Source organism: Macrobrachium rosenbergii, chromosome 13, assembly GCF_040412425.1.
Source record: "Macrobrachium rosenbergii isolate ZJJX-2024 chromosome 13, ASM4041242v1, whole genome shotgun sequence".
NCBI lineage: Eukaryota > Metazoa > Arthropoda > Malacostraca > Decapoda > Palaemonidae > Macrobrachium > Macrobrachium rosenbergii.
In genome coordinates, this window is record NC_089753.1 from 19,880,148 (window position 1) to 19,906,982 (window position 26,835).

General features: G+C 38.5%; 2 protein-coding genes across 2 annotated transcripts in view; one reads left to right on the top strand and one right to left on the bottom strand.

The window, feature by feature from the left end:
* Nucleotides 1-1,511: 1,511 nt before the first annotated feature.
* Dtd (D-aminoacyl-tRNA deacylase) overlaps nt 1,512-26,835 on the top strand; it is a 66,973-nt gene continuing 41,649 nt past the window's right edge. Inside the window, exon 1 of the mRNA XM_067114388.1 lies at nt 1,512-1,619. The gene's annotated coding sequence lies outside the window, so the exon portion shown is untranslated. The remainder of the gene's footprint in view (nt 1,620-26,835) is intronic.
* LOC136844958 (uncharacterized) lies at nt 14,066-26,239 on the bottom strand. Its single transcript, XM_067114380.1, has 2 exons — nt 25,931-26,239; nt 14,066-19,177 (listed from the first exon to the last, which is right to left on the bottom strand). The coding sequence occupies exon 2, from the start codon at nt 19,033-19,035 to the stop codon at nt 16,645-16,647; it is 2,391 nt and encodes a 796-aa protein (XP_066970481.1). The 5' UTR covers nt 19,036-19,177; nt 25,931-26,239; the 3' UTR covers nt 14,066-16,644.

A 26,835-nucleotide genomic window follows, 5' to 3' on the forward strand; every position in this document is an offset into this window, starting at 1 on the left:
ACCATGATGAAAATTGTTAACGTTTCAGGTTTTTGTGAACCCAAAATAATTCCTGATTCCTAAATAACTTCTGCCAAACTATTCTACGAAGACATTAAGTACTGCAGCCAGAACTCTGAAGTCAGGATAACTTTGTCTCAAACTCCAACAGCGAGAAATGAAATATTTTCCTCCAAGTTTGGCTAAAGAATCTTGTCATCTTGACCAGAGGTGAATTTTTTTTTATACCAACCAATCATACCAACTTTTCTAACCTCCACAGACCTCTTCCATACTCCTGACCTGCAGGTCTAAGAAAACCCAAGAGGGTCTGGGAGTTTCAAACAACAAAACTAAATACCATTTTTTCTTTCAGGTGGTAAGTGCCCCAATTTAAGCTATTATAGTTTAGGCACCGGTAGGGTATAAATGATTTTTGAGTATAGTAATTGCTTGCAGCAAACATTTCAAGTTGTTAACAGTAAATTTTGCTTCTCCAGTTGATTACTTTCAGCGTGAAGTTTACGAGATTTGAATTTAAGATTACTTACACCAATGAAAAATTAGAGGAATTTATTTCTGGTGATAGAAATTCATTTCTCGTCATAATGTGGTTCGGATTCCACAAAAGTTGTGGGTCCTGCTGCTAGTAACCAGTTGGTTCTTAGCCACGTAAATAAATAAGCCCTTCACTCAAGTCCCTAGAGAGCTGGTTAATCAGCTCAGTGGTCTGGTTAAACCAAGATATACTGTAATTTATCACATTTTATAACAAAAACTGTGTATCAAGTATTTATCACAATTTACTCTAAAACATTAATGTACTTTTTCATTTGTATTTTAACAAAAATTATTTTGAAACTAGTTTTTTATTTAGATTTTTGTCACTTATTTATATATAAAAATATATATATAAATATAATATTAAATATATTTTTATTTTAGTACCGCCATGTATCTGATTTTATCTTAAATTTACAAAATATATTAATAATATATATATATATATATATATATTTATATATATATATATATATATAGGGAATATATATATATAGAGAAGTGTAGCTTTATATATATATATATATATATATATTCTTCTTATATATATACGAATATATATATATTATATATTATACATTTATATATTATACATAATATGTGTATTTGTAATATAAATATATACGTGCACAATATATAGATATAACCATATTTCATATATATATAACGCTGATATATTATATATATATATATATATTACAAATATATTAAGTTTTATATTGGTTCGTTTGAACGAGGATATTTGTGTGTGTGTGCATGTATAAAATGTGTGCACTGCAAATGATATAATCGCTGATTATTATTTACGACAAAACTTTTAAGTTCTTAAACTTAGAGAGTAACACTTTCATAAACAAACACGTAAAAGTCTTCCCTTAAATCGGTAAAAAAATAAAGGCGATTACATTTTGCCTCTTGTGACAGCTGCTTTAGCAAGCTTGCAGTAACCATATCCTCTCTAAAATGCGCAGATTGAATGGACCAATGAGAAGCGGGGAAAAGGAGAAATTTAACTTGGGTGTGGACCAATCATGTGGCTGGAAGCTTGAAGCTCCGTCGCCTGCATTATCATCCTTAAGGTAAGATTCTTTGCTTTGTTATATTTAGTTCATTTAAAGGATACGGGCGTCCCTATTCGAAATATAAGAACGTTTAGCTTAAAAATACATAAAATTTTCGCAAACTTGCTGACAGGAAGAGCCAACTGACCAGCATAGTGGCCTTGACAGGTACCCACAATTCTGATAAACGACTGTAGAATGTTATGTGAGCAAGGCATAAAAACCCGTCGCTAACACGAGGATTATCGCCCTTATAGTCTCCCGTTGTATAGCATACTTTCTATATCGCTATGCTGGGGAAATTCCCGACACTGTGCTACGGAGGGTTTGACTCCCGAAGAAGAAAAATGTCTGCCTCTCTGTTCTCTCATTCATTTCCTCGATATCTCTCTCAGAGCTGTGAATTAATGCACTGCCCTGGAAAAGTTAACTGCTGTAGCTCGCAGCTGGTGATAGCAAGAGAAAAAATAAAAGAGGGAGACATCACGGGTACAACGTCCCGAAGTGGGCGGGGAGTCGATGAGGGGCTCAGCCCATCTGGGTGAAACTGTTCATGAGCATACTTATCTCTCCTCATCCTCCAAATGGGAAGGGATAGGATATCTCTTCTCTATAATTATATATATATATATATATACAACATATTTAATATGTATTTAATATGCATTTATAAACAAGAAGTAGTTTATTCTTATTCATTCATCATTATCTTAAACGGATATCTTTACTCTTGAATATTTTTCCCTGCAATATCTTTATCATAAAAGTACGTTTTTATTTCCTCGTATTGACTTTTGTTCACCGCAAACGCCTGCTTTTGACCAGCATAAATCTTCTGTAAAAGTTTTAGTGCTGGCTGCTGTAATATTTGCATGACAATTAGCTAGTACGCGGAACCACAGACACTATAACATAAGCATAAACATCATGAGCATTAAGACTCGATGGAGTCATTCTGTCTCTAACCCAACCTTACTCCTTTGGTATCGTCCCATGATTCCAGACTTTGAATAATTTATTATATAGAAATATATATATATATCAAAATATATAACGAATATTTAATATATATATATATATATAATATTTGTTTGTATGTATATATAGCAGAATCCAAGAAAGGATATTAATACTATATGTATAATACTTATATATACGGATAGCAAAGATTAATTATATAATCAGTTATTTGAATATTTCACTTTAACTGCAATTATATGGTGAAAGATAATTTGGTTTAAAATTAAAACAATGCAGATAATAGAACAAATAAATAGAAATAAAAATGAAATCTTAATAGCTTCATGAGTAAAATTTTTTCTGGTTATACAAATTTATATCCTGTAACAACGCCATTAGGCTTAATACGTCACAGTTACCACCTGAAATTTCAGTTCTGGTTGGGGAGTTAAACAGTGAGCCTAGCGACACACTGGCCATGTGTCATAGGCATTGGGACCTGTCCCCCACTGGCTGTCAGCCTAAGAAACAGATCAGCGCCTGCCCTGTGGGCCTAAGCCATTCAAATGATGTCTGCTACACGTGCGATGTATGGTATCATTTCTTACTATCCTGCCACATGACTCTTAGTACTATTCTTAAAACTTTATTCTCAAGTGGGCAAAATCTTTTAAATATAATTCCATTGTCATTTGGATATAGTTTAATTGTCATGCCGTGAGTCATATCCATACAATAATACATATTGTACTAGCCTATGTTTGATCTTACTTTCATATGCAGTTTCAGTGTGTGTGTTTTCCAAATCTTACTCAGCCTGCCCATTGTTTGATTTGATGTTTTATCTTTCACTAAATTCCCGCTCAAGAGAGGCTATAGCCGAACTCATTGCTCCTTATAATCGAAAAATTCAACCTCATGAATCCTTTTTCATCTCCATTCGTTCGAGCATACTCCGTCCACATTAAATCTGCTTTTCTTAGATTTATTATGAGTCCCATCTTGGGTATGTCATGCACTCTTTTAATCAAGATTTTTAAATCTTGTGTTGCTCCACTGATAAAAACATCATCATACGCATGATCTAAGCGTGTCAAGTTTCTTTCGTTACCCCAATCTAAGCCATCTCTTCCGTCTCTGAAATTGTTTTTCTTTATAAAATCTATGAGGACAAACAGCAGAGGTGAATTAACTATATATATTTATGAATGACATTGGGATCGAACCCCAGTTTCTCAAATGAAAGGCCAGGGTGCTACCAGATGACCCACACAGGTGTGTGTGTGTGTGTGTGTGTGTGTGTGTGTGTTGTGTTGTGTTGTGTGTGTGTGCCGTGGCCTTTAATCGAGAGGCTGGATAAAAATGGGTCCGATCCTGTATGAATCAGAAATTTTATATTTGTTAAACACGTGCTCCTGTGTTAATTTGTTCCATATATATATATATATATATATGCAGAAAAGCGACAATCCAATGACCACTTTTTTTTACATTATGTACTTATAAACTGCGCAGACACCATGTGTCAAAACAATGCCCTTTTGCATTTTATGCTTTTTGAGAAAGTGGCATGCATCTGATATCTCAACATTTTAGTATGAAGAGCCCTTGACTTGGCCGGCCGCATGGCAGCGAACTTAGTGAGCAAATTTTAATCACAAGGTGGTCACAGGCTCTTTCATATTTTTTTGGATATCACCATGCCAGTTACAAGCATATCCAAAAGCGAAGAATTCGAAGTTAAGAGGGCCTTGATACATATATTTTGGCTATATATATATAGTCAGAATCAGATATATATATACTAGTTATATCATATATATATATATATTGTGTGTATACAAATCATTGTTGTGAATATTCTTTACTACAATAATTTAGCAAAACTGAACAGATTTTAAACCAGAATTTCTATGCAATTGTTCATAACAATTAGGTGCCATAAGAAGAGAAATAATTTTGAAATTATCACATTTAGACGAAAGACAAAGAAGAAGAAGAAGAAGAAGAAGAAGAAAAAGAATCTTTTTAGCAGAGAAGAAGAAGAAGAAGAAGAAGAAGAAGAAGAATTGAAGAATCATGTTGATCTTTGGAATCAGTTATCGGCCGACCGTAAGAATCACGAATCACGGAGAAAAGAAAGTCCTCCCCGTCGCGGCGAGAAAATCGGATTGCCGTGACGACGCGTCGAGTGGCCGTGTCCTGTTCCGTGAGCACTGCTGCAGATTCTCTCATTGTTATGGGGAAATTACATGCGTTATATTCATCGTGTTAAGATATACGTCTTAAATTTGCGGTAGTCATTCGTTTTGGTGCTGTCGTTATTGCGGTAATTTAATGTTATGGCTGTGATTAAATTTACTTTTTATTTTTACTTTTGTTCTTATTGCGTTAATATATCGTTCTCCATTATTATTATTATTATTATTATTATTATTATTATTATTAATGCTCCGTCTTATGGCCTCAGTTGGTTATGTAATTTTTTTTAGAAAATCTGCAGCAATCAAAATTGAAGGACAGACATGAACATTATGTGAGGAGAAAACAAACTGTTTTTGTCTTATAAAAAGCACAATGTTGGACCATTGAGTGATGGACAACATCGACCACAACACATATGTGTGCAACTACTGCCATTCAACTCCTAGTCCATGGCAGATACATTGCATATTAAATAAGAATTCCCAGATAGTGAAACAAATGAAATTTGCCACAAGACTTTCAAAGTTCAAGGCTGATGAAAGTGCGCTCGGTCAAAAATTTAATATGGAGGCCAAATTCCAAGACATCTCACCAGCTTCGACAGATTTACTAATTTTTCAAAGAATGGCAGCCATTTGTTTAGCAACATGGTAAACTCTTCCATACTATTTTTAGAATATTATGTTTCCACAGCTAGTACAGCATCAGTTTACCTTTAGACAATGGGGCATATGGCTGCCAAGAAAAAGGTAGAAACAATGAATTATAATGAGAAATAATGCCTGATCTCAACAGAGAATAGAATTTCAGGCATGGATCTTTGGTTTTGTGGTTTTAGATCCTGATGAGGCCATCTCTTCGAATAAAACACGTGATGGGGAAAATTAATAAATTAAAAGAGTCATGATGCCACAATCACAGCCAATCAGCCACATCACTGCCGTAGCCAGCATGGGGTTCAGTGGCAGCAATCCAGTATTTAATCAGATGTTATCCAGTAGTTCAGTTAGTTTATTTATGGTCCATACATGCTTGGTAACAGCCCCAGACCAGCTATGTTAGATAGATCGCACTCTGAATAGGCAGGATTGCCTTCATCTGGAGATTTGCACCTTGGGTATGGGGTGTAACGATGGACACGGCAGATGCACCGGATGGTGTACAGATCACACGGGACTTAAATGGTGAGGACAAAAGACACGATCGGCCAGGCAGAAGACCAGAACCTGAGGCTGAATCCCAGCAGGAATGTGTGCTTTGTTTCAAAAGGATAACCAGCCTTGTCAATCATCTGAAATCTGGCAGAATGATGCCAATCCAATATTGGCAGTAGAAAAACAAACTGGAGTTTGGTCCGTTGTGAAGGACATTTTCTGTGAGCACTGACATCAGCTCTCTGCTCAAGTCTACTTCTTGATGGGTACACAATAATACAGGAACATGCTCAAATGTTGGTGAGCATCAAATCAAACCAGGCCATGGATCCACGATGTAGATGAAGGTCTACACCAGAGTTACAAATAGGAGGCAACTCAGAAAAACTGCAAAAATACAAGAACTGTCGCTTGTTCTCAACAACACTAAACTGGATCCAAAAAAGGGAAGAGAAACCCAATGAAGGCCAGATTTAGTAACATTGAGATTCTGTCGCGGCAAAGATCCGCTCAGCAGTCATGACAATGAAGTTTGCATGGCCCAGGAGGGTCATGGTCTGTCCCCATCTCAAACAGAGGCTAGTACTGCAGTCTTGACATTGAAATTGCACCATGTGCAAACACTTAGTGATGGAAAGCCTCCTTCCATGGTTGATAGCAAGCCATCATTGGCTTTGCAACACTTGGGAAGTTTCAGGAAAGATGCCTGTCTTATTCCATTGACAACAAAGACATTGCCCAGCCTTGAGAAAGCTCAGTAGAACTGAGTCAGAATCAGACCTTGACAGAGGCTGCACTAAACTGATCAGACATTTTGCAAACAATGCAACCTTCTATGAGCAGATAAAGAAGAACAGAACTGACTTTTCAGGCAAGAAGCTGCTCCTGTACCAACAACGTCTGGAACAAAGCAGAAAGTCTGAAGGTAGGATTGCCAGCTTCTCAAAGACATACTAGTCCTGTCAGAAATTGAATGTGAGGCTCATAATTCTTCCAGCACGAGAATCAAACATTCCCAGCTTCCTAGTGAGATGTGGGAAAAGCACATGTCAGAAGTCTCAGCTGACCTCGGTCCTGAGAGAGTCATGTTACACTAGAAGACAAAGAACCAAAGACTGATGTCTCATTGTAGATGGATCAGCTTTTGGTCCATGCCTTTGCCACCAAAGAAAGGAAAGACCTTGAGGGCTATGCACTTTGCGGCTTCTTGCCTGTGATACAATCTTATAGCAGCAAGTACACATCATCACATCTTGTATTTGATGTATACAATACATCCAGCCTCAAAGCTGAGACCAGGCTCCAACGTGGTCAAGGAGGAAGGCGCAAGACAGACAAGAACACAACCCATCCAACTGGCGCAATTTCCCAAGACACGATGCCAACAAGACAGAGTTGTTCCAGTTCCTGCAGACAAAGTTGCCCAGATGTCGCCACAAATGTTGTCATTGCCACGAAAGGGGTCTGCTGTCCTCAGCACTCATGAGGCTAGTCTTCAGGGACTGGAAAAGTGCTCTCATGAGGAAGCTGACACCAGCATCTTTCTCCATGCCAAATATGCCACAGAACATGGAGCCAAGACCATCACGTGTTAAAGCAAATGACACAGATGTTCTGTCGTTGCAGTCAGTGCTTTCTCCACTCTCCACAATCTAGGGCTAGAGAAGCTTGCTGGGTGGTATTTGGCCAAGGCCAGAGCTCCGCGCTGGATTGCTGTGCATGACCTGTGCAACTCTCTGGGCCAGGAGAAGGTGAATGGCATGCTCTTTCTTCCATGCGTTCACAGGCTGTGATACAGTGTCAGCCTTCCGAGCAAGTGGCAAGAAGACCGCCTTGGCAGACATGGAACATCTTTCCAGAGGCCTCCACTGTGTTCTCCAAACTGAGTCACTACCCTCTCAGAGTGGAAGAGAGTGACCTGAAGGTCCTGAGAGGTTTGTCATACTTATGTATGAAAGATCCAGCACTGCTGGCACTGTGGATGAGGCTAGACTTGATATGTTTGCCAGAAAACAAAGGGTATATGAGGCCATCTCCACCAACCAGGGGAGCTTCCTCCAACACACCAAGCGTGCTGCGTACCAGGCTGGTTGTGTGTGGGGCAGGCCACCCAGTGTCAGCCACAGCCAGAGAACCCTGCTGGAGTGGGGATGGCAAAAGTCTGGTGAAGCATGGCAAGTCCTTCTGACAACCAACTGCCCTTAGCTAAGAGTTGCCAACAGCTTACCAAATGTGGATGCAAAGCAGGCTGTCGGGAAAGGTGCAAGTGCTAAGCTGGGTCTTCCCCTGCACAGCTCTGTGCACTTGCAAATGTGAAGTCTAGATAAATATTGCCCTCTCTTCAGTAGATAATCTAGCTTTGAGCATCCAACGTCATGCTATGCCTACTTTTCTTATCCTCGAATTTTTCAAAGGTGTAGGTTGAGAGACCTATACATAGATTGTTGCGTTTAGTCCGTATTTCTCTTTTCTTTTTTATGGTTACAGTCTTAGATACACAATGTTGTATGTGACCATACCATTACTATTTCAGTTGAAAATAGCATATTAGTTAAACTGTCTGATCACATGAATATACCATTAAATAAAAACAGTTGGTTCTATGTTCTAGCGCTGTGATAGAAAAAACTTTTATGGCAACCATTTTGTACGCCATCTTGGTTACAATTCATTTAGTAAGGGTTTTCAATAAAAATGTGGTATGGAACATTTTATAACCTAAAGTCGAGGTTTAAAAAAAAACTGGCATATTCCATCCAATAGATGCTCCCAAACCAGTGAATCTTCAACATAGATGGCGGCCATTTTGAAAATAGCCGCCATCTTGGATTTTCAGGTGGGCTAGCGCTATTTTCAAGAGAGCGTAGTCTTAGGAATGTTTGTGCTAAACCATGCTTGTTTCACTATCTGAACGATTTTTACAGCAATCTGCCGTAATTAATACTCACCTCGCTGACACTGCCTCCAGAGACGCCGTTCTTGAACACTTACTTCCCTGTCACGTATATGGGATATTTTTCTTCTCTCTTTGGATCTGGAGTCCAATATTTTCTTCGGATTTCGCCCTTAATACTAGGACCTTTGAGGTCATTCAGCTCGGAAAGGGAAATTGAGAGTAGAAAGGTTTTAAAGTTTTAACAGGAGGAAAACCTCGCAATTGCACCAGGAAACAGTTGTTAAGCGTGGGTGGGAAGTAAGACGGAAGAAAGAGGATCTGAGTGCAGGTACAGTTAAAGGAATGAAAGGGCTTTCAGCAAAAGGGACGTTGCAAAGAACCATATTAAGTACACGGTGCACTGACGGCGCTCCCTCCTTATGGAGAATATGGTGAGGGAAAACGTGGGAGAACCTACTCTCCGATAATCTCCACGGGTACTATTCCATTCAGATAATATTATCGCGAGAATAATCATCACGAGCACGCCAGCAGGTTGTGTTCGTGTTGCAATCGTCCTGGTTTTTTACGCTCTTTCCTTCCTCATTCTTGTCAACAACTTCCTTTTCTCTCATGACTTATATCAGCACGGGCTCTTGTTCTTATCTTGTGGATAAGTAGGTTATTATGCTAGAAAACATTCCACTTTGTCAATGGTGCAGTGGGAAGATTTTTGTCAGTCTTCTTGCTTCCCTTCGATGGGGTACTCAGAGTTAACCCAGCAGAGGATTCGTTTCTTAACAAAAAAATCTATCCTAAATGCCTTGGTACGTCCTCCTCTTTTTATTCATTTGTTTGCTTATGTATTTTTTCGTCACCTTAATCTTCATCTCTATAGTATATATTTTATTGTAGTCGCATCATTATTATAAACAACAGTCATTATATATATTATATATATTATATATATATATATATATATATATATATATATATATATATATATATATATATAATATATATATATATATAGTATATATAATATATATAGACTGTTTCTTAATAAAGGAAGAATGATAGTCTGCCACATTCATACTTACAACACCCTGTAGACAAAATGTCCTCATTGGTTACTTCCTACACAAAAGGCTTATTTTCATAGAGGGGTAGCGCCATCAGTGCACCCCACTCTGTGCACTGTAGGCACTACTTAAGGTTATATGCAACCCCTTTTATTCCTTTTACTGTACCTCCATTCATATTCTCTCCCGTCTTACTTTCCACCCACTTCATAGTGCAACTGCCAGGTTTTCCTCCTGTTATACCTTTGAAACCTTTTTACTCTTTAGTTCCCTTTTCAGTGGTGAATGACCTCATAGGTCCCAGTGCTTGGCCCTTGGCCTGAATTTCATATTCCAATTCTAATTCTACACAAGTGCCTCAACACTAACCAACTCATCCCCCTTCATTTTTACCATGTGTACAAGCCTTCTCAATATGGCTTCGTTCGTCCTTTCATCCGTGCTAAATTTTTACCACTAATAAATATCTATATTTCTTACCCATTGTGTTTATTTTTTCTCTGTAGCCTACTAGTTCTTCGTTGGTGGGATGGGTAGAACTGTCGCCTAGCACACTGTTGGCCCAGCGTTCGACTCTCCTACCGCCTAATGAAGAATTAGAGGAATTTATTTCTGGTGATAGAAATTCATTTCTCGTCATAATGTGCTTCGGATCCCACAATAAGCTGTAGGTCCCATTGCTAGGTAACCAGTTGCTTCTTAGCCACGTAAAATAAATCTAATCCTTTGGGCCAGCCCTCTCTAGGAGAGCTGTTAATCAGCTCAGTGGTCTGGTTAAACTAAGGTATACTTAACTTTTTCTGTAGCCTACTATGTAGGTGTTTAAAAGCTGCTACTACAGTGGATATTTTCTGCACAGGATTCACCCACAATTCAACAGATAAAATATGACTGTGGCTATTATTGTTAACTTGTATTTCCTGTGGCGCCACCTTTATAGGGAGAGGGGCTCAATTTGGAAAGATATGTACATTTCACCATTTACCTTTCCCCTTTCAGTAGGTGGGTCCAAAATTTGTAAGTCTTCCAGATCTCAGCAATTATTTTAGAATGAAATTGCCAACTACGTCTTTCTCCACCTTGGTTGTAACCTACAATAGCCAGCTACCTACCAGGTATAACAGGTACATAATTAATGGCTCAGGTTAACACAATGGATTTAATGCAGAGTGCCTTATGTATTCGAGATCGATCTGGAATTGAAACCAGGACCTTTCCCATCCAAAGCAAATGCACCACCAGTTCCTTAAAATTCTGCTCTTGGAGGGTTGCCCTATGTTCAATGGAAAATTACCTTTATGAGAGTGTGTCGAAGAAATTCAAATCGTTAAAATGTGGTATTTTCTTTTATAACGGTGCTTGTGATTGATAAAAGGCTTTTATGCCACTTCTTCAGCTTTCTCATTAAGTGTTTCATACATATCAAGTTTCCCATAAAAGATTTAGCGTATTGCTAATTTTTGGAATTTATTGATATACATGTTTATTAATGCGAGGTGTGAAAGTATTTACCTTATTTATCAGTTATGGTCTGAGTTAATGTTTTTTTTTTTTTCATTCTGATACTGTTTTCATGGATCTTTAAATGAGATGATGGACTGTGGACATTAACATCAGTCAGTCAGTATTCTGCATAGTGGAGTTGCATTACAAATTATTACATAGTTTTATAACAGATCCATAAAGATGGAAAGGCAGTGAAAGCGAGAGATTATGACTCCAAGTAGGCACAGTTGAAGCTCTCTGTTCTGATCAGCCAGAGAACAAGCTAAGCCATATGATGGCTCAAAAGAAGTGCATTTTGATAGAAATTAATACTTTTATCTTTCTGTAAACAAGCAGTAGCCGGAGGAAAATCTTTAACTGAAGAGCAAAAAGAGGTCACATTTCACTGTATAACAGCTACCTCCAGCTGTTAGACTCCTCTGGTGGGTCGTAACTACACAGCTTTGTGGGAGACTATAGTACTTAGTCAAAGACTTAGGGACCTTCGCTCAGAAAAAGGAGGCACAGTTGTAGGCATCTGACAGTTATAAGTTCTAACTTTGTCATGGCATTGGCTACAATGCCCCAAACCATAGTGGTACGGTTCAACAGAGAGAGAGAGAGAGAGAGAGAGAGAATGCCCAATAATGTACTTGAGAGAAATATTATCGAATCCAGTTCTATAAAAGAAGCTTCTGTAAGACTATGAATTGTCCAAGAATGTAAAAACTCAATCCATTTTTTAATTCAAAATATGTAAAATCTGTAAATTTTAAGGTAGATACCTGGGTCAAATAGCAGAAGGCGTGGGCCCTCCGGCATGGGAAAACGAAATATTTAGAGCAATGACCTCAGACACTACTGAGTTTACTGCTCTTTTTTTCTACTTATCAGGTGTGAATATTTTTTCCAACCATGTGTGTGTTCATTTGTAGTCACTCTAGACTGTATATTGTATATGTCTACCACTTAAGTACATACCAATATTCTTGAAGATATCTCGGAAAACCTAAGGTAAAACCAGTTAGGATTTATATCCCACCTTTTCTTCCCAGTGTCCATACCTTCTAGACCAATGGTTCTTAACCTTTTTATTACCATGGCCCCTTTTAACAGTTGGTCCTTGCCTCCACAGCCCCCTTGCATCTATGAGTAAAATTCCCTCCGAGATTTAAAGAAAAAAAAAATAGAAAGAGTAAGGGTGTTTTAATTCTTTTGGGAATGAATTAGTGAGATACTTGGCACTGGCTTTTAGCGACTCTTGTTAAGAGAATAACGAATATTAGAGAATTTTTTATTTTTCCCTAAGGCTCGCGCACTCCCTGGAAATTGCTGACACCCCCCAGGTTAAGAACTGCTATCCTAGAAGATACAGCACTCATTACCTTCATCTGATTATGGTTTGTAGAATCCCAACAGGAAGAGAGATAAGGGTTGGGTGATACTATGGCCCCATTATTTTGTCCTACATGCAGGAGAGGGATTGTGGTGTGTAGCTGTCATCATATGAAGCTTTGCACTTGTGGACATCTTCCTGAATCCCTCTGGAGAAAGAGACCTCATACCTCTAAGAGGATGAGAGTTGTGCTGCTCTGGCAAATACTAGCATATCTAGCATATTCTCCAGTATGTCACATAGATTATGTGTACTCCATCTATTTATGAAATATTGTACATAACATAGTTAGATCTTTATCTTACTGAACTTCATGTACTGGCCTCTACCTTCGGAATGGCAGAACCTTTGGATGAAAATGAAAAGTTACGGAAGAAAGAATCGGAGAGGAAGCATCCTCCTCTTCAGTCTGTATGACACTGATACTGCCTCCTTGGATTATAAAATTCCCACTGGGATGCTGACCAATCTGTACACTCACTGCATGTATTTCCTGGGTGCTAACTTGCCCCCCCCTGCCCGACTTGAGTTACACAGCACATCGGGATCTTTTTTAATATTGGCCAAAATACCCCAACACTTAAGCCAGGAACACTAGTACTGTACACCTACTCTGAGGCATACTTAAATATTGCAGATCATCTAAAGTAAAAAAGATTATTTAAACTAATCAAAATGAATTAAAAGGAAAAACCACCGATAAGTGATAAAGCTTTGGAAAGTAACATTATGCTACGAGTGTTATTTAATTAGCACACAATCAGTGGTAATTAGCAAAAAGAAAAAAAATATTTAACAGTCATACTGAACAAATTAAACCCTAACTTTTCAGAAACTAGCAAAATCCACACCTAAAGTCACTAACAGGTGCAGGCAATTACAATAGGTTATCCAAGCTAGAAGAAAATGACAGATTCCAATACCAAACAAAAGGAATTAAAATGATCATGCAAATGAATACGATGATATGGAACTCTACTGAATATGAGGAATATAAAGCAAGATACAAAAGAAAATCTTAGAAGAGAGACTGCAAATATTACACACAATACAAAGATAACCAGTTACACTGCCAAGGTTGCCAATGGACTCACAGGCATACTAACAAGTGGGAGCTAGAAATACTCTTCTCCATGATGTGTCTAGAGATTGCACTGCCAGGAACTTAGGCTATGGTAGTTAAGGGTTTGTTTTGAAACAAATACACTACTACATAATGTTTGCAGTCTTCCTTAAAAAAAAATCATAATGCTCCTGTCCAATTTTTCATAGGCTATGGAGGAGGGTATTTGCAATAAAAAAAAAAGTCCACGAGTGGTGATTTACTGAAAAAAATACAGATTTTTACAATTTGTAATACTAAAGTACTCTGTTTATAGGAGAGTTGATGTAAAATGGACTGTGACAAAAATTCTAACATTTATATGTACAGGTACAGTACTCGTACAAATAAACTCAGTGTGGCACACTGCAAATGGGTACCAAAAGTTATTTGTGGCAACACTTTGGCCTACAGAAGAATTTCATTCTGCCTGCTCCTTTGAAACATTCCCTTTGGTTTCTAGCTGTCCAAATTCTATACCTTCATCTTGTTTCAATTTCAAGTTATTACTCAAGATATTTTGGTGAACCATACAAGTATTGAGATACGACTCGTTGGCCTTGCTAAGTAAGTCGCAACAAATATATATAATTATGATTATGAAACATTTGTTGAAAGGTTGTCACTAACCCTAAGGTGCGTTATTACAAATTGCAGCACTTACTAATGTATACAGCAGTCATACTTTGAATTAAATAAATAATTTAACTGTATGCAATACCCTAAAATGTACAACCACGTGGTTAGCAATTATTCTAGTGATATAAAATGTACAACTGCATTTACTTAAACACAATGCCCTTAATACTATACACATCAGACACACAGCAAATCAGGGTCATATTCAGGCCACAATGCCACACCTCAGTGTGCATGAAAGTGTAGATATGTGAAGAAAAAATATACTAACCATAAGATGATCCTTAAGTAAGAATGAAATTTCTGACAGAAGGAAACCTTGAAGAAATTAAATCAAACTGGCATAACTTCCAACAAGAATGTTGTTTGATGGAAAGCAACTTCTTATTAAGTTAACTGTCAGGTAAGGAAAAACAATGTTCTAAAGTGATTCAATGAGAAAAGTGAATAATTAAACGATTAACAATATGAACTAACTTAGATCTGGTCAAATAATGGATCTCAGGTGCTAAATTCGTTGTTGAAACAGATATCGGGTGCTATTTTCACTGGTGGAGCACAAATAGCCATGAATAATACACATCAGAGGATAAACCTTGCAAAACAAAAACACACACACTTCCATTAAACCTCTTTCAACCTTGTCTAGTTGTTGTACAAATAACAAAGTATTTCTAAAACAGTATTTCTAAACACAGTATTTCTAAACACAGATTTTAACTTTTTTTTTTTTGTTTTTAACAACTCCAGTTGTTTGTTGCACTAACTTGAGTAACAAAGAATTAACTTATTTTGTAATACTGTACATGGACTTTTTCATAAGCTGGTGCAGCAAGTAGACTAAGTTATATAAAACAAATTTACTAAAATATTGGCAAAAAAAAATTCCTTGTTTCAGTTCCGTTTAATTGTTTCTTTGCAAATAAATTCCTTTGGGTTCCAAGTCCCTTTTTTACTCATGCTAGTGCACCAAACAACTAGAGTTCTAAAAAAAAAAAAAAAGTGAAAGTCTGATTCATGAATCCTTTGTTACTTATACTAGTACAACAAGATACTTAGGAGCTACAGAAATATACCTAAAGTCTTTGTAAATGAAGTAATTCATAGAGATCAAAGCTGAAATACTGCATCTGTATATAACATATATACAAGTTACAACACTGCAGAGTAAAACCATCTAAATAAACATAATTACAGAAGAGCATCACTTGACTGATTACCAAATGGCTTATACATGAATAAAACTTTTCTTAATGTGAAAAGCAAGAAATTCAAAAGTGCAGATTTGTCAAGTAAAAAAAACCTGCAGATTGCACTGAAAAAATGGAACTGTTGCTAAGGGTAGTACTGCGCAATTTAAAACCATTTTTTTGACATTTAGGCGAAATGTGTTGGTGAAACCCAACAAAAGTAACGCAAGGTAGCATAAGAAATGGATCATGACAGTTCATTGTAAACTGCCTTGTATGACAGGTTATGGTAATATGTCAAAGAAAATTGCAAGATCTATGACAAGGAAAACAATGAGGAAACCTTAAGAAATTTCAGGCTACATTTCTAGTATGGAACAGGAACTCTAGAAGATTTTCAAAAATAGGGAGGACTTACAGCTGAACTTCCTCATGTGCAGGCAGCAAAATCTGAATGATGTAAAATAGTCATCAAAAGCTATCAAAGGGGTCCTCATATTACCCATACCTTATTACTGTATACCACTCTTTGTGCTAATTAATGTCATGAACTGAATAAAGTGCAGTACACAGTAGAATCATATATGTATGTAAACAAAATATAAACAGGATGGCTCATCTTTGGATGGTGCCTAATTATGGGGACCAGCACTACCAATACCCACAATTTTTCCTAAGAACAAATCAATAAATGTGTTTCTCCAAAAACTGTGCCCCTTTACTCTGAAAAGCAACATCATCTAAACAAAGTTACAGGTACAACTCTCATGACACCAGTATTTCTGACCAACTCACAACTATAATAGCACTCATTGAATTAAGCTGCCAGGATCCTTGGAACACTCAAATTTTCAAGTTACTTATTTTGAACTTTTAAGACACAAAAAAAACTTTGCTCTGACGTACTATACAGTATAGAAACTCTATAAAATTATAAAATAACTATATACAAGCTTCACTTGCCCAGTCGGCTGAAGACACTAGGTTTTGATGGGCCAAGTTTATTTTGTGTGCGATGCACAGGAGACCAACGATCAGCCTGAGAAGTTTGCTGGAACTTTTTCACAAGGTTTTCATCTAAAGTTTTAAAATCACTCAAAACACCTGCATCACGAAAGTATTCAGCTAATTCGTAAGCCCTGACATGCTTACCCAGTCGGCGGAAGGCACTAGGTTTTGATGGGCTATGTTTATTTTGTGCACTATGCATATGAGACCAACGATCAACCTGAGAAGTTTGCTGGAACTTTTTCACGAGGGTTTCATCTAAAGTTTTAAAATCAATCAAAACATCGGCATCTCGAAAGTATTCAGCGAGTTCATATGCTTTGACATCGTGAATATCAATTGAATCCTCATGTGCTTTTGCCTCCACATAAACTTCATGATCAAGAACATTTTCTTGTGAGAACTTGAGAACATCTCTCAGTACGTCAGAAGGATATCCATGCGCATTCGGAGATGAACAGAGTTTAAGCTGAAATCCGGAAATCAGTAAACAAACTTTCAAGGCAGAAGGAATACAGAAAAAGTCTACAGCACTGTTATCTTGTAAAATTTCTAAAGTATACACTGTATTTGTTTTTTTAATAGTGGAGATGAGGAGTTTCAATACTCCTATTAAAGTATTTGATGACTTCTGTGTTCTAGACTCTTGACCTAGGCTGTTTGGAGATCTACTTCTGTACCTCTTTGGTGACCTACTCTTGATCCTTCCAGGTGACCTACTCCTGATCCTCACAGGTGACCTACTTCTGATCCTCACAGGTGACCTACTCCTGAATCTCCCCGGTGACCTACTCCTGATCCTCCCAGGTGACCCACTCCTGATCCTCCCAGGTGACCTGCTCCTGATACTCCCAGGTGACCTGCTCCTGATCCTTACAGGCGACCTACTCCTGACCCTCCCAGGTGACCTACTCCTGATCCTCCCATATGATCTACTCCTGATCCTTCCAGGTGACATACCTGGAGACTTCTTTCTACGTCTCCTCGGAGATCTACTTCTTGACCTAGAGGGCGACATTCTAATATATTCTTTCCAAGGCTGATACATTAGCTGATGTAAACTAGGAAATTCAGGGGGTGGCGGGCATGACGAGGTTATATAATACCTCTGTTCTTCCATATCTGCTTTCGTAACACTTGATGTCTCACCATATTTCCAAACAGCTTTCTCAAATGACTGCACACACTGCACATTCCCGAGATTTTCCGCTGAATCCTTATCCTTACTGCCTGAAGAATTGCCGAGTTTCCAAATTTCTTTCCCGTGTGACTGTGTATTCTGCAGGTTTCCATGATTTTTCTCTAAATCTTCTTCCTTTTCATTGGTTTCGGAATTGACCGTGTCCTTACGCTTGACGAGGTCTTCATACTTCAGAATCTTTTCACGATCATTTGCAATTCTAGCATACAACTGATGAACGTAATTTCCGAATTCTTGTTTTCCTGAATTTTTTTCGGGTTGAAACTGATTTCCGTCCTCGCTTTCTCTTTTCCGTAAGTTTCTATCATTTCCACTCTCCTGTCTGTCTTCACGACTCAGAACTTTGTCTATCAGATTTTTAACGTAGTCTGGTACATCTGTTTTCTTCATGTCTGCCACTTTATTATTTGCCTCGTTTTCTCTTTTCTGAGTCTTTTCACGATTTAGAACTTTAGCTAACAAATTTTTAACATAGTCTGGTGTGTCTGATTTACTTAAGTCTTTCACTACAGGTAGAGTTTTGCAAAGTGCAGTTTTTTTCTGAGTTCTGGTAGTATTACTGTTCACTGCAAAGTCAAAATTATCTTCACCAGAGACATATAATTTATTAACATACTCAGATAAATTTTCACCAGAGGCATACAATTTATTAACATACTCAGATAAATTTAAAGTTTTAGATTTTTCTTCACAACCACCCTGTCTTTCATAACTCATAAACTGTTCCTGATCGCTGTATCTACTTTGAGCCCTATTATCAAACGAACCATACCCTGTTTCACCAGATCTATTGACGTTTGTTGCTCTAAATTCTTGGTTAGGATATTGTCTTTCAGATGCAAAGGTATCTCTGTGTGTAGGCTGGTTTCCAATACTACCTGTAACAAACATACTGTTTGCAAACGTGGTCATATTCATCTTTTCATCATGGTCTTTTTGGCTGAGAAGTGGATTTTTTCTGCTAGCAAGCCCCCGAGGCTCATCGTGCATCAGCTTTGGCATATGTTTCCCTCCAGGTCTAATGAAAGACTCTAAAGGGAATTCCCTTTCCATTAGCTCTCTCAGAGACAGGGTTGCTGATTCAGGTCGCACAGAGGAAGCAGAAGAGCCTCTGAAATTTCCCCTTAAACTATTCATGATTCAATATTTAGGTTCAAGATAACATCTGAATGGAACTATAAACAAAGATCAATATTCAAAACTTGGTTGATCCCATATACAACTGCCGGATATATGTGGACATAATTCTGCGATGATATTTGTAACTACAAAGCCACACCTGGAATAAGAGAAAAATATTACATATTATCCAGATGTACAAGATTAAAATTCAAAGAAAGTAAAAAATATTTTTAAGTACAGCAATTTGTACTTTTACTAAGTATACAAACCAGAGCCTTTTATACAGGACCCTCAGAATGAGCTGCAATGGTCACTGAACTAGGTAACAAGGTTGTTAACTGGTGGCTATTGGGGGTGAGCTAGGGAATTCTCATTCACCTTCCATAAATAATCACCCTTTCCTTCAGCCACAAGGACAAAGAGAGCTAGCTAAGGTGGGATTATGATAGAAGGTTCTGGTTTGTGTACCTAATAAAAATATAAGTTTCTTAAAATTGTTATTTGCACCTACAGAAGCACAAACCACCACCTTTTAAACACAATTCACTCCTCAGGTGGGATGCTGTCTCGGGCAACTGACTAGAGTTGAATCCTAACCAGAACTGTCACCCTTCTCTACTTTCTACTAGAGAGAGGGCACTCAAATACAGAAAACATTGGAAAACATGAAGTCTCCTATAAGGGATTTCAAGACAGAAGGCAGCAAATTCTGTCTTATGTAAAGTAATGGGTCGAGAATGTAGCTCTATCCATGGCACCCATATCTTGTTACATGTATCTAGTCTGACTTAACTGATACTTCGCCCTAGATGCTGTTCCGGAAAGAGGAAGGGAAGAAAGGTTATTCCTGGACACTCCTCTTACATTTACCTGTACTAATGAAAAAAAAAAAAGCATTGACACACTCGACTAAGAGCATGGTCCTTTTCAGGACCCATGTTCTTACTCTTACACTAAATGGGGTGTCAGAAGCATCTTGTCTGGATAATCATAAACAGAGACTCTGTGGGAGGGCTCAAAAGAACCCTCAAAAAGAAACCCCATCCCTATGAGAACCAGACAAGAAGCCAAGAAATTCCTTGACACACTTTGCCAAGACAGCCAGGCAAGAGACAGTCTTGAGAGGAAGCTCTCAGTTCAAGGCTTCAATCATAGGTTTGTAAGGTGCTTGGTCTAGGTTGCCAAGGACAGGGCCACTTCTCACTTAGGAAAATGAAGGTACAGTGTGGCAGACGTGATTTCAACATGGATAACCCTATCAAAGCTGGGAAATCCAAGCTCTTCCGTCTGAAACTTGGCTTACAGCTGAGCAAAGCCTAGCAGCAGAGACTGAAAAGAACTTGCCTCAGCAAAGGTGAATGAGGAGGTCATTGACGTGCTGAACACACTGACTGGAAAATAAGCAGATCTAGATGCTAACTGACTGTGCCAATGAGGAGTAGTTAGGGTCATCTTGGAGCCAGGGTGATAAAAACATGAATTGTGAATGGCAGAAAGTGTAAACCTCCCAGTGTCCAAAGGATACAGGAATGCAACTTCTATCATCACCCTGGGGATTGTAATGGGAGACAGGACACTAGAAGCTTTTGTTAAGCCTAGACAAAACAGGTCAAACATAGGGGAACCCCCAAACTCGAACAGCCCATTCACCATTCAAGAAAGTAAGGACAATTCCATCCTTACAGTCTGACCCCAGCAACTGAGCTTGTCTGCCTGACCACTTCAACCTGGTAAACAGCGTGGTGAACTATCCACTCATGTATTTGCCAGTAAAGGTGTGTTGTCACTTAATAGCACTGCCAAGTGACCAATCAACTGGTATTGGAAAACGTGGAGGGATAACGATGCTTCCTGTATTTCCTGAACATTGATATGCAAATGAGGCTTGTCCTGTGGCCACATATCAAACACACATGAACCTCTCAGGTTGGCATGCTATACCTCCTCTAGTGCATACATGAATAACTGCAATTAGGGTGAAGGAGAGTTCAGAGAAAAGTAAAGTTACACAAAGTTGCCAAGTAGTGCTTAAGCCACCAGTGAAGTGAGAAAGGGAGGATCTGCCCGTGCAAAACCAGCTTCTCCAAGACAACAGGTGATCAAGGACAACCTATCTTTGGCCAAAGCCAAGTGGTTTGTTCCTACCAGACAGGAACCAGCACTAATACCTCCCTGAGTTTGCAAAGCCTACAAGCATTCCCAGATACTTGCCTGGTACTTGGGCCTAGATCCAACCTCTTTCAGTTTGCCATGGTCTTCATCTTTTGGTCAAAAGAGTAGGAGGTTTCTGTCCTAGCCATAACTGGAGGAAGGGGAGAGGGCCCCTGAAGGTTTTTCCTCCCTTTCTAGAGGAAGAAGACTGGGTTGCGGTCTGAGTTTGGAGGAACAGATTTCCTCCCAACCCCATAACCTGAGGGTTTGAAAAAACACTTTTTGGTGGATTGAGTCTCCGGACTCTAACTTTATCTTTTCCATTACCATCACCACATTGCTCTTGGAAAGGAGCAATGGGGAGCCCCACACCAACCTATTCCTTAATGAGGTGTCTTATTCCTGATTCTCAAGGAGAAAGGTGAAGGAAAAGAGGATGAGAATAAGGGAAAGCATTCAACAAAAAAGAGGGGGAGGAGTAAGGAAAAGTTGTGATTCCTTTTTGTACCCTATTCATGTCTAACTTCCTCTTAATACAATAAGACATGTAGACTACATGTATCATTGCTTCATCGAAGGGGCCTTGATCGCTGCCATTAAGGCAAGTCCCATTGTGCTACAGAAGTAGTTTGGAACAGATTGGTAACACGATACAAAACACCACAAGCAACTAGAACAATGTTTTGCTTCCTCAGTAGATCCTAAAGAAAATCCACTGAAAGAGTTCAGCAGGGAAGGCTGTGGTTACTTTTCTAAAGTCATAAGGCTCTCAAGGAGCCAAACAATCTCTGCACTTACAATGCTGGATGGGTTCTGAAAGAAGGGTAAAACCTTCCAGGAATAGACAGATTTCTTAAGACAATTGTTAGAATCTTCACAAAGATGATGATGAATCAATAGCCTTGAACTCTCCTTGGGATTGTTGATGTGAACAGTCTGCATAAAGGGTGCTGATCACTGAAATAAACGATAACACAGATATTACCACTCAAAATCATGGTCCACCTACCCTTACACTTTCTCAGAATGATGACTTAGGATAACATGCAACCTCTTGAAATTGTTGTTAAAAATCCAGTGACTGTTGTATGATCTGTCAAAAACCAAACTTACTGCTAAAAACATGTTTGTGTGCACTAGCACAAAGTCCTAGTAGATGAACTAGAACATCCCTTGTGAGTGTAATACCACACAGCATTGTAGCAAAAAAGTTCTGTTTTAAGCACACAATAAAGCCTCCTAATACACCAAAAGAGGGGGTAGCATGAAAGCTTTGCAAGCTTTGGGAAATGCGTTGGCTAATTATAACCAGATCCTCCCAGAACTTGAAAGTACCATAAAAGAAGGCCATTGCATGAAACCAGCCTCCAACATCTGTCAGTCTGACAACTGTATACACACTGAGAGGAAGGAGGCAGTGTTGACTAAACCTCACATGCCCAGAGAGGTAGCCTAATGGTGAGGAGCCAAGGCACATGGTAAAGATCACTGCACTCTCCCCACACTAGAGAGAGCGCTCTGTTTCTGTATCTATTCCCAGTATTCTACAAGTGAATAGGTGCATGCATATGCTTTGCCATGAAATCCCATACCAGGTGTGCCCTGAAAGGAGTATGTCATGAATCACCCCACCATTGGCTTGCACGTGATCCAAGGACTGAGCACACACCAAAAGATTAGGCAGGCTTGTCTCCAACAGATGTGCTTCCAGTGAAACACAGGACAATGGGCAGAGAAAATGTGACTAGTGACAGGTTGAGTGAAGGCTATTCACCAACTCACCACCCATAACCACCACTTATAATCTCTTTACCAAGTCCCAGCTCATGCTGAAGATACAACTATATACAGTATATAAAAGGTGATGGTTTTCATTTCTCTTAGAACAAACATATTCTAAACCTTTGTATCAAAAGTTCCCTTTACTGAATTGAATCTACTTTTAATTGGATATAAGAAAAGATACATTCTTCAAATAAAATACAGTATGCTATGGACCTTCCAATGCATAATTTATAATAGTGCAACTGAATGTGAAACTGTTGATACTGATTCAAGGTGCCACACTTCAAATTTATGTAAGTCTTCCATTATATTAAAGCTTTGCAGTAAGGGGCTAAACCAATGTACAATATTTTTTTTATAGAAAGCCAGCTAAGACAAAAGACCCTAATTATATTGCAAAAATTCCCATTAGGCAATTAAAAATAACATTCAAAGTATGGCAGTATACATAAAAAAATTAGTTTTTGAAATCAGAATGAATTTTGTAATAAAACCCATTTTTTATAATTAGCATTTTTTTTGCGCATAAAAAATACAGTACTCCCACACACTGCCATTCCATTTGAAACCAGCAGTTGGCTAATGCTTCTTCACATGTGTGTGGATGGGCACCTGGGGCTCAGGCAGCCACAGGTTTTATTCGTGACATATGTGTGCAGAATGGAAGGTGGGGACTTCCATACAAGTACTGTACTAGAATTGTATAACAAAAACTGATTATTTTTCTATAGATTACTATTTGTTTCACAACATAATCACTACCAGTAATGAACCAGGACTTCCTCTTAAGGGGGATGAAGCTGCTAAAATTTCCAGATTTGGAACGTTTGACCTGTCAGTTGCAACTAAAAGCATCTTTGGATCGGTATTATGTATCAGAACCCAAGTCTTTCGAAGACAGAAGTAGTTTTGTCTCAGACAGGAATCTTGGTCATCAAGTAATTCAAAGATGTTTATATATATTCAAGTTCTGAGTTAGCATGTCCCCTTTTCACTTAGGACCCATCAGGAAATGACATAGCTTGAAAGACTCAAACTGTCACAGAGTACTTCCCAGCATAAACACTGCAAGGGAAGACAGACCTCACTATTAAGATTGACGTAGCATAATTCCAGTCGACACTACAGAAAATGCCACAACAGGTAAGAAAGGAACTAAGAACTAAGAACCTCTCCAAAGCAGGGAACATCACACCCATTCAGCATGAGTCTAATCATCTTAGCATCAGTTTGCTTGGCACTTCCATATGTATGCTGTAGAAGCTGTGTCGACATCCAGATAACCCTATTATACAGAAGTCTAAAGAGTGATTTCATGGACAAGGCCTGAAACTTGTGTTGCTTGGCCATCAGACTTTTCCTACAGGCCCTTAAAAATACCTAACAACAGAATAGTAACTATGGTTATTTGCTTTTTCCCTATGTTTCAATGTGTGCTTTGTATGTTTCCGATGCGTTTTGCAAGCAAATGAGTACTTTTAGTGATAGTGGACCCCATCCTTATATCCCATAATTCAGGGACCACAGCATGAAAGTGAGGTTTTGACATGGGGTAAAGCAGAGTTTTTACACAGGGCACAACACTAAGCAAGTGAATACAAGGATGTTAATCCCATTGATAGCTCTCATTCAGAGTAAGTTAGGATTACAAAATGTTTTTGGTAAATGTGGAGGATATGTAGTTTAATATTTTTTGGGTATTATTTTAGAAAGAGGAACCAGCCCAAAATGACATGAAAATATGTTTTTCTAGGTGATTTTGATGTGTTTTGCACTGAATATCACCTTCATTTTCCTCGAAATTAACGGTTTTAGACTTTACCGGAGCACCTACAGTTTTCGGGCCCATTCGTTATGGCCATCAAAATCGGGAAGAACACCAAAACCAAAATGTCGTGCTTGCCAAGAATCTTTAAATATGCGGATAAGGCGGAAGCCCGTTCCATGGCCTTACTGTAACCCCTGTGGCTAGCGCGCGCAGCTTAACATTACCTCTTGCCAGAAAATGTTGTGCTTGCCAAGAATCTTTAAACATGTGGATAAGGCGAAGCGCCATTCCGCCACGCCCTTACTGACAGCACACATAAACAGGACGACATGTTGGTTTTGGTGTTCTTCCGCCGATTTCGGTCGGCGGTCAAGTGGGCCTGGGAAACTGTAGGTGCTCTGAGTAAAGTCTAAAACCGTTAATTTCGAGGAAAATGAAGGTGATATTCGTGCAAAACACAACAAAATCACCTAGAAAAACATATTTTCATGTCATTTTGGGATGGTTCTCTTCTAAAAATTATATTTACCTAGGTAAAGTTTTTTAAAAGTTGCCAACATCAAATAATACCATGTAACCTAGAGATGTTTACTGGATACAGTTTGCCGCATTAGCTATGGAGGGGGGGGGGAGAACAGCATTGTCTTACCTTGTAAGTTGTAATTTGATGAAGAGCTCTTTTCAAAAATGTAAGTAGCAATAATTTCATAACGTCTACTGGCAGCTTAGGCCTACCCTATAAATTAATACCAAACAGGCTACATAAACAAGACAGCAGATCTCTCATTATCTCATTAATACTAATATTCTCAGATTGTCTCACCTGTGGTGCAACTGGCTCGATCCTTCCGGCCAGCCCTAGGAGAGCTGTTATCAGCTCAGTGGTCTGGTTAAACTAAGGTATACTTAACACCCTTTTCTATAATGATAAGCCAAAAAATTATATCAATAAAGGATATCTTCGTGCGGCCTTCTCCTTTACATATGGCATGTTTTCAAACAAATTTCATGCACTTGGGTAAGGACCTCGTACACTAAGTTAGGTTAGGTTAGGGTAGCTGTGGTTGATTAGGTCACTGGCGAACGAAAAGACCGTCAAAAACATTCAAAGCACCCATTAAGACGAAGGAAATTGATACAAGTCCATAATACGATAACGGTTAAAGTAAAATTTTATCTACAACACACAATGTCATCCTTACTTACTCCATCTTTAAACTACGACCCAATACATGAATGTCAGACTTAGCCTCACATCAGGCTAAAGTCTTCAGGACAGCTTTTTCCCTTGGGCCGGACTTATCGTCTCGTTTTGCTACTTGACAGCTAGTCCTGCCGCTGTAAAAGCCAGTGGCACAAGATGCAGGAGACACCTACAGTCTTGTTTACGTTTGTTTCCCGATCCTTGACACTGAATTGGCGATTGGTCAAGACAAGTGACTGTGGCGTTGCGCAAACTCGCTCTCTCACTATCTGTTAGATGGTAAAAAAAAAAAACACTTAAAATACAACACAACATAGAAATCATCCTAGTTCTAATTCTTGGCTCTTCCGGGAGCAAAAGCTTGTGATGGCATGACGTGTGCTTAGCATGTGTGAAACAATATTGTTCTGTAGTTCAGTCTGCCCAGGTGCCCTTCAGTTTTGCTTGAATCGTTTCTATTTAGTGTCAAGATTTCGTTAGGTCAGTATATTATCAGTTCGATTTATAACAAGTGGTAGCTCAGCCTCACGGGTAAATCTGTGTGACAGATATCAGTAACTTCGATATTCCAAACGGGCTACAGACTATCGTGGCTCAGGCAATTCCATATAGAAGCTGTGGAGTAAGTTATGGGCTTGACGATATGTATGTATGTATGTATATGTATATATATATATATATATATATATATATATATATATATATATATATATATATATATATATATTGTGTGTGTGTGTGTTGAGTTTGAGTACTTTACTGGAAGCCCTTCACCTCGATTTTGTTACCAAAGGAATCTTTCATTATTCTCTGTTTCTGGAGCGACCAGACTTTGCTGTCTGTCTTTGATCTTGAAAACGTGACACCCAGACAGTTCTGTAATGTTTCCTGTAAGAACTATAATAAG

Excerpts from the sequence above, each read along its gene's own strand:
- LOC136844958 (XM_067114380.1), bottom strand. The coding sequence starts at position 19,035 with ATGAATAGTTTAAGGGGAAATTTCAGAGGCTCTTCTGCTTCCTCTGTG.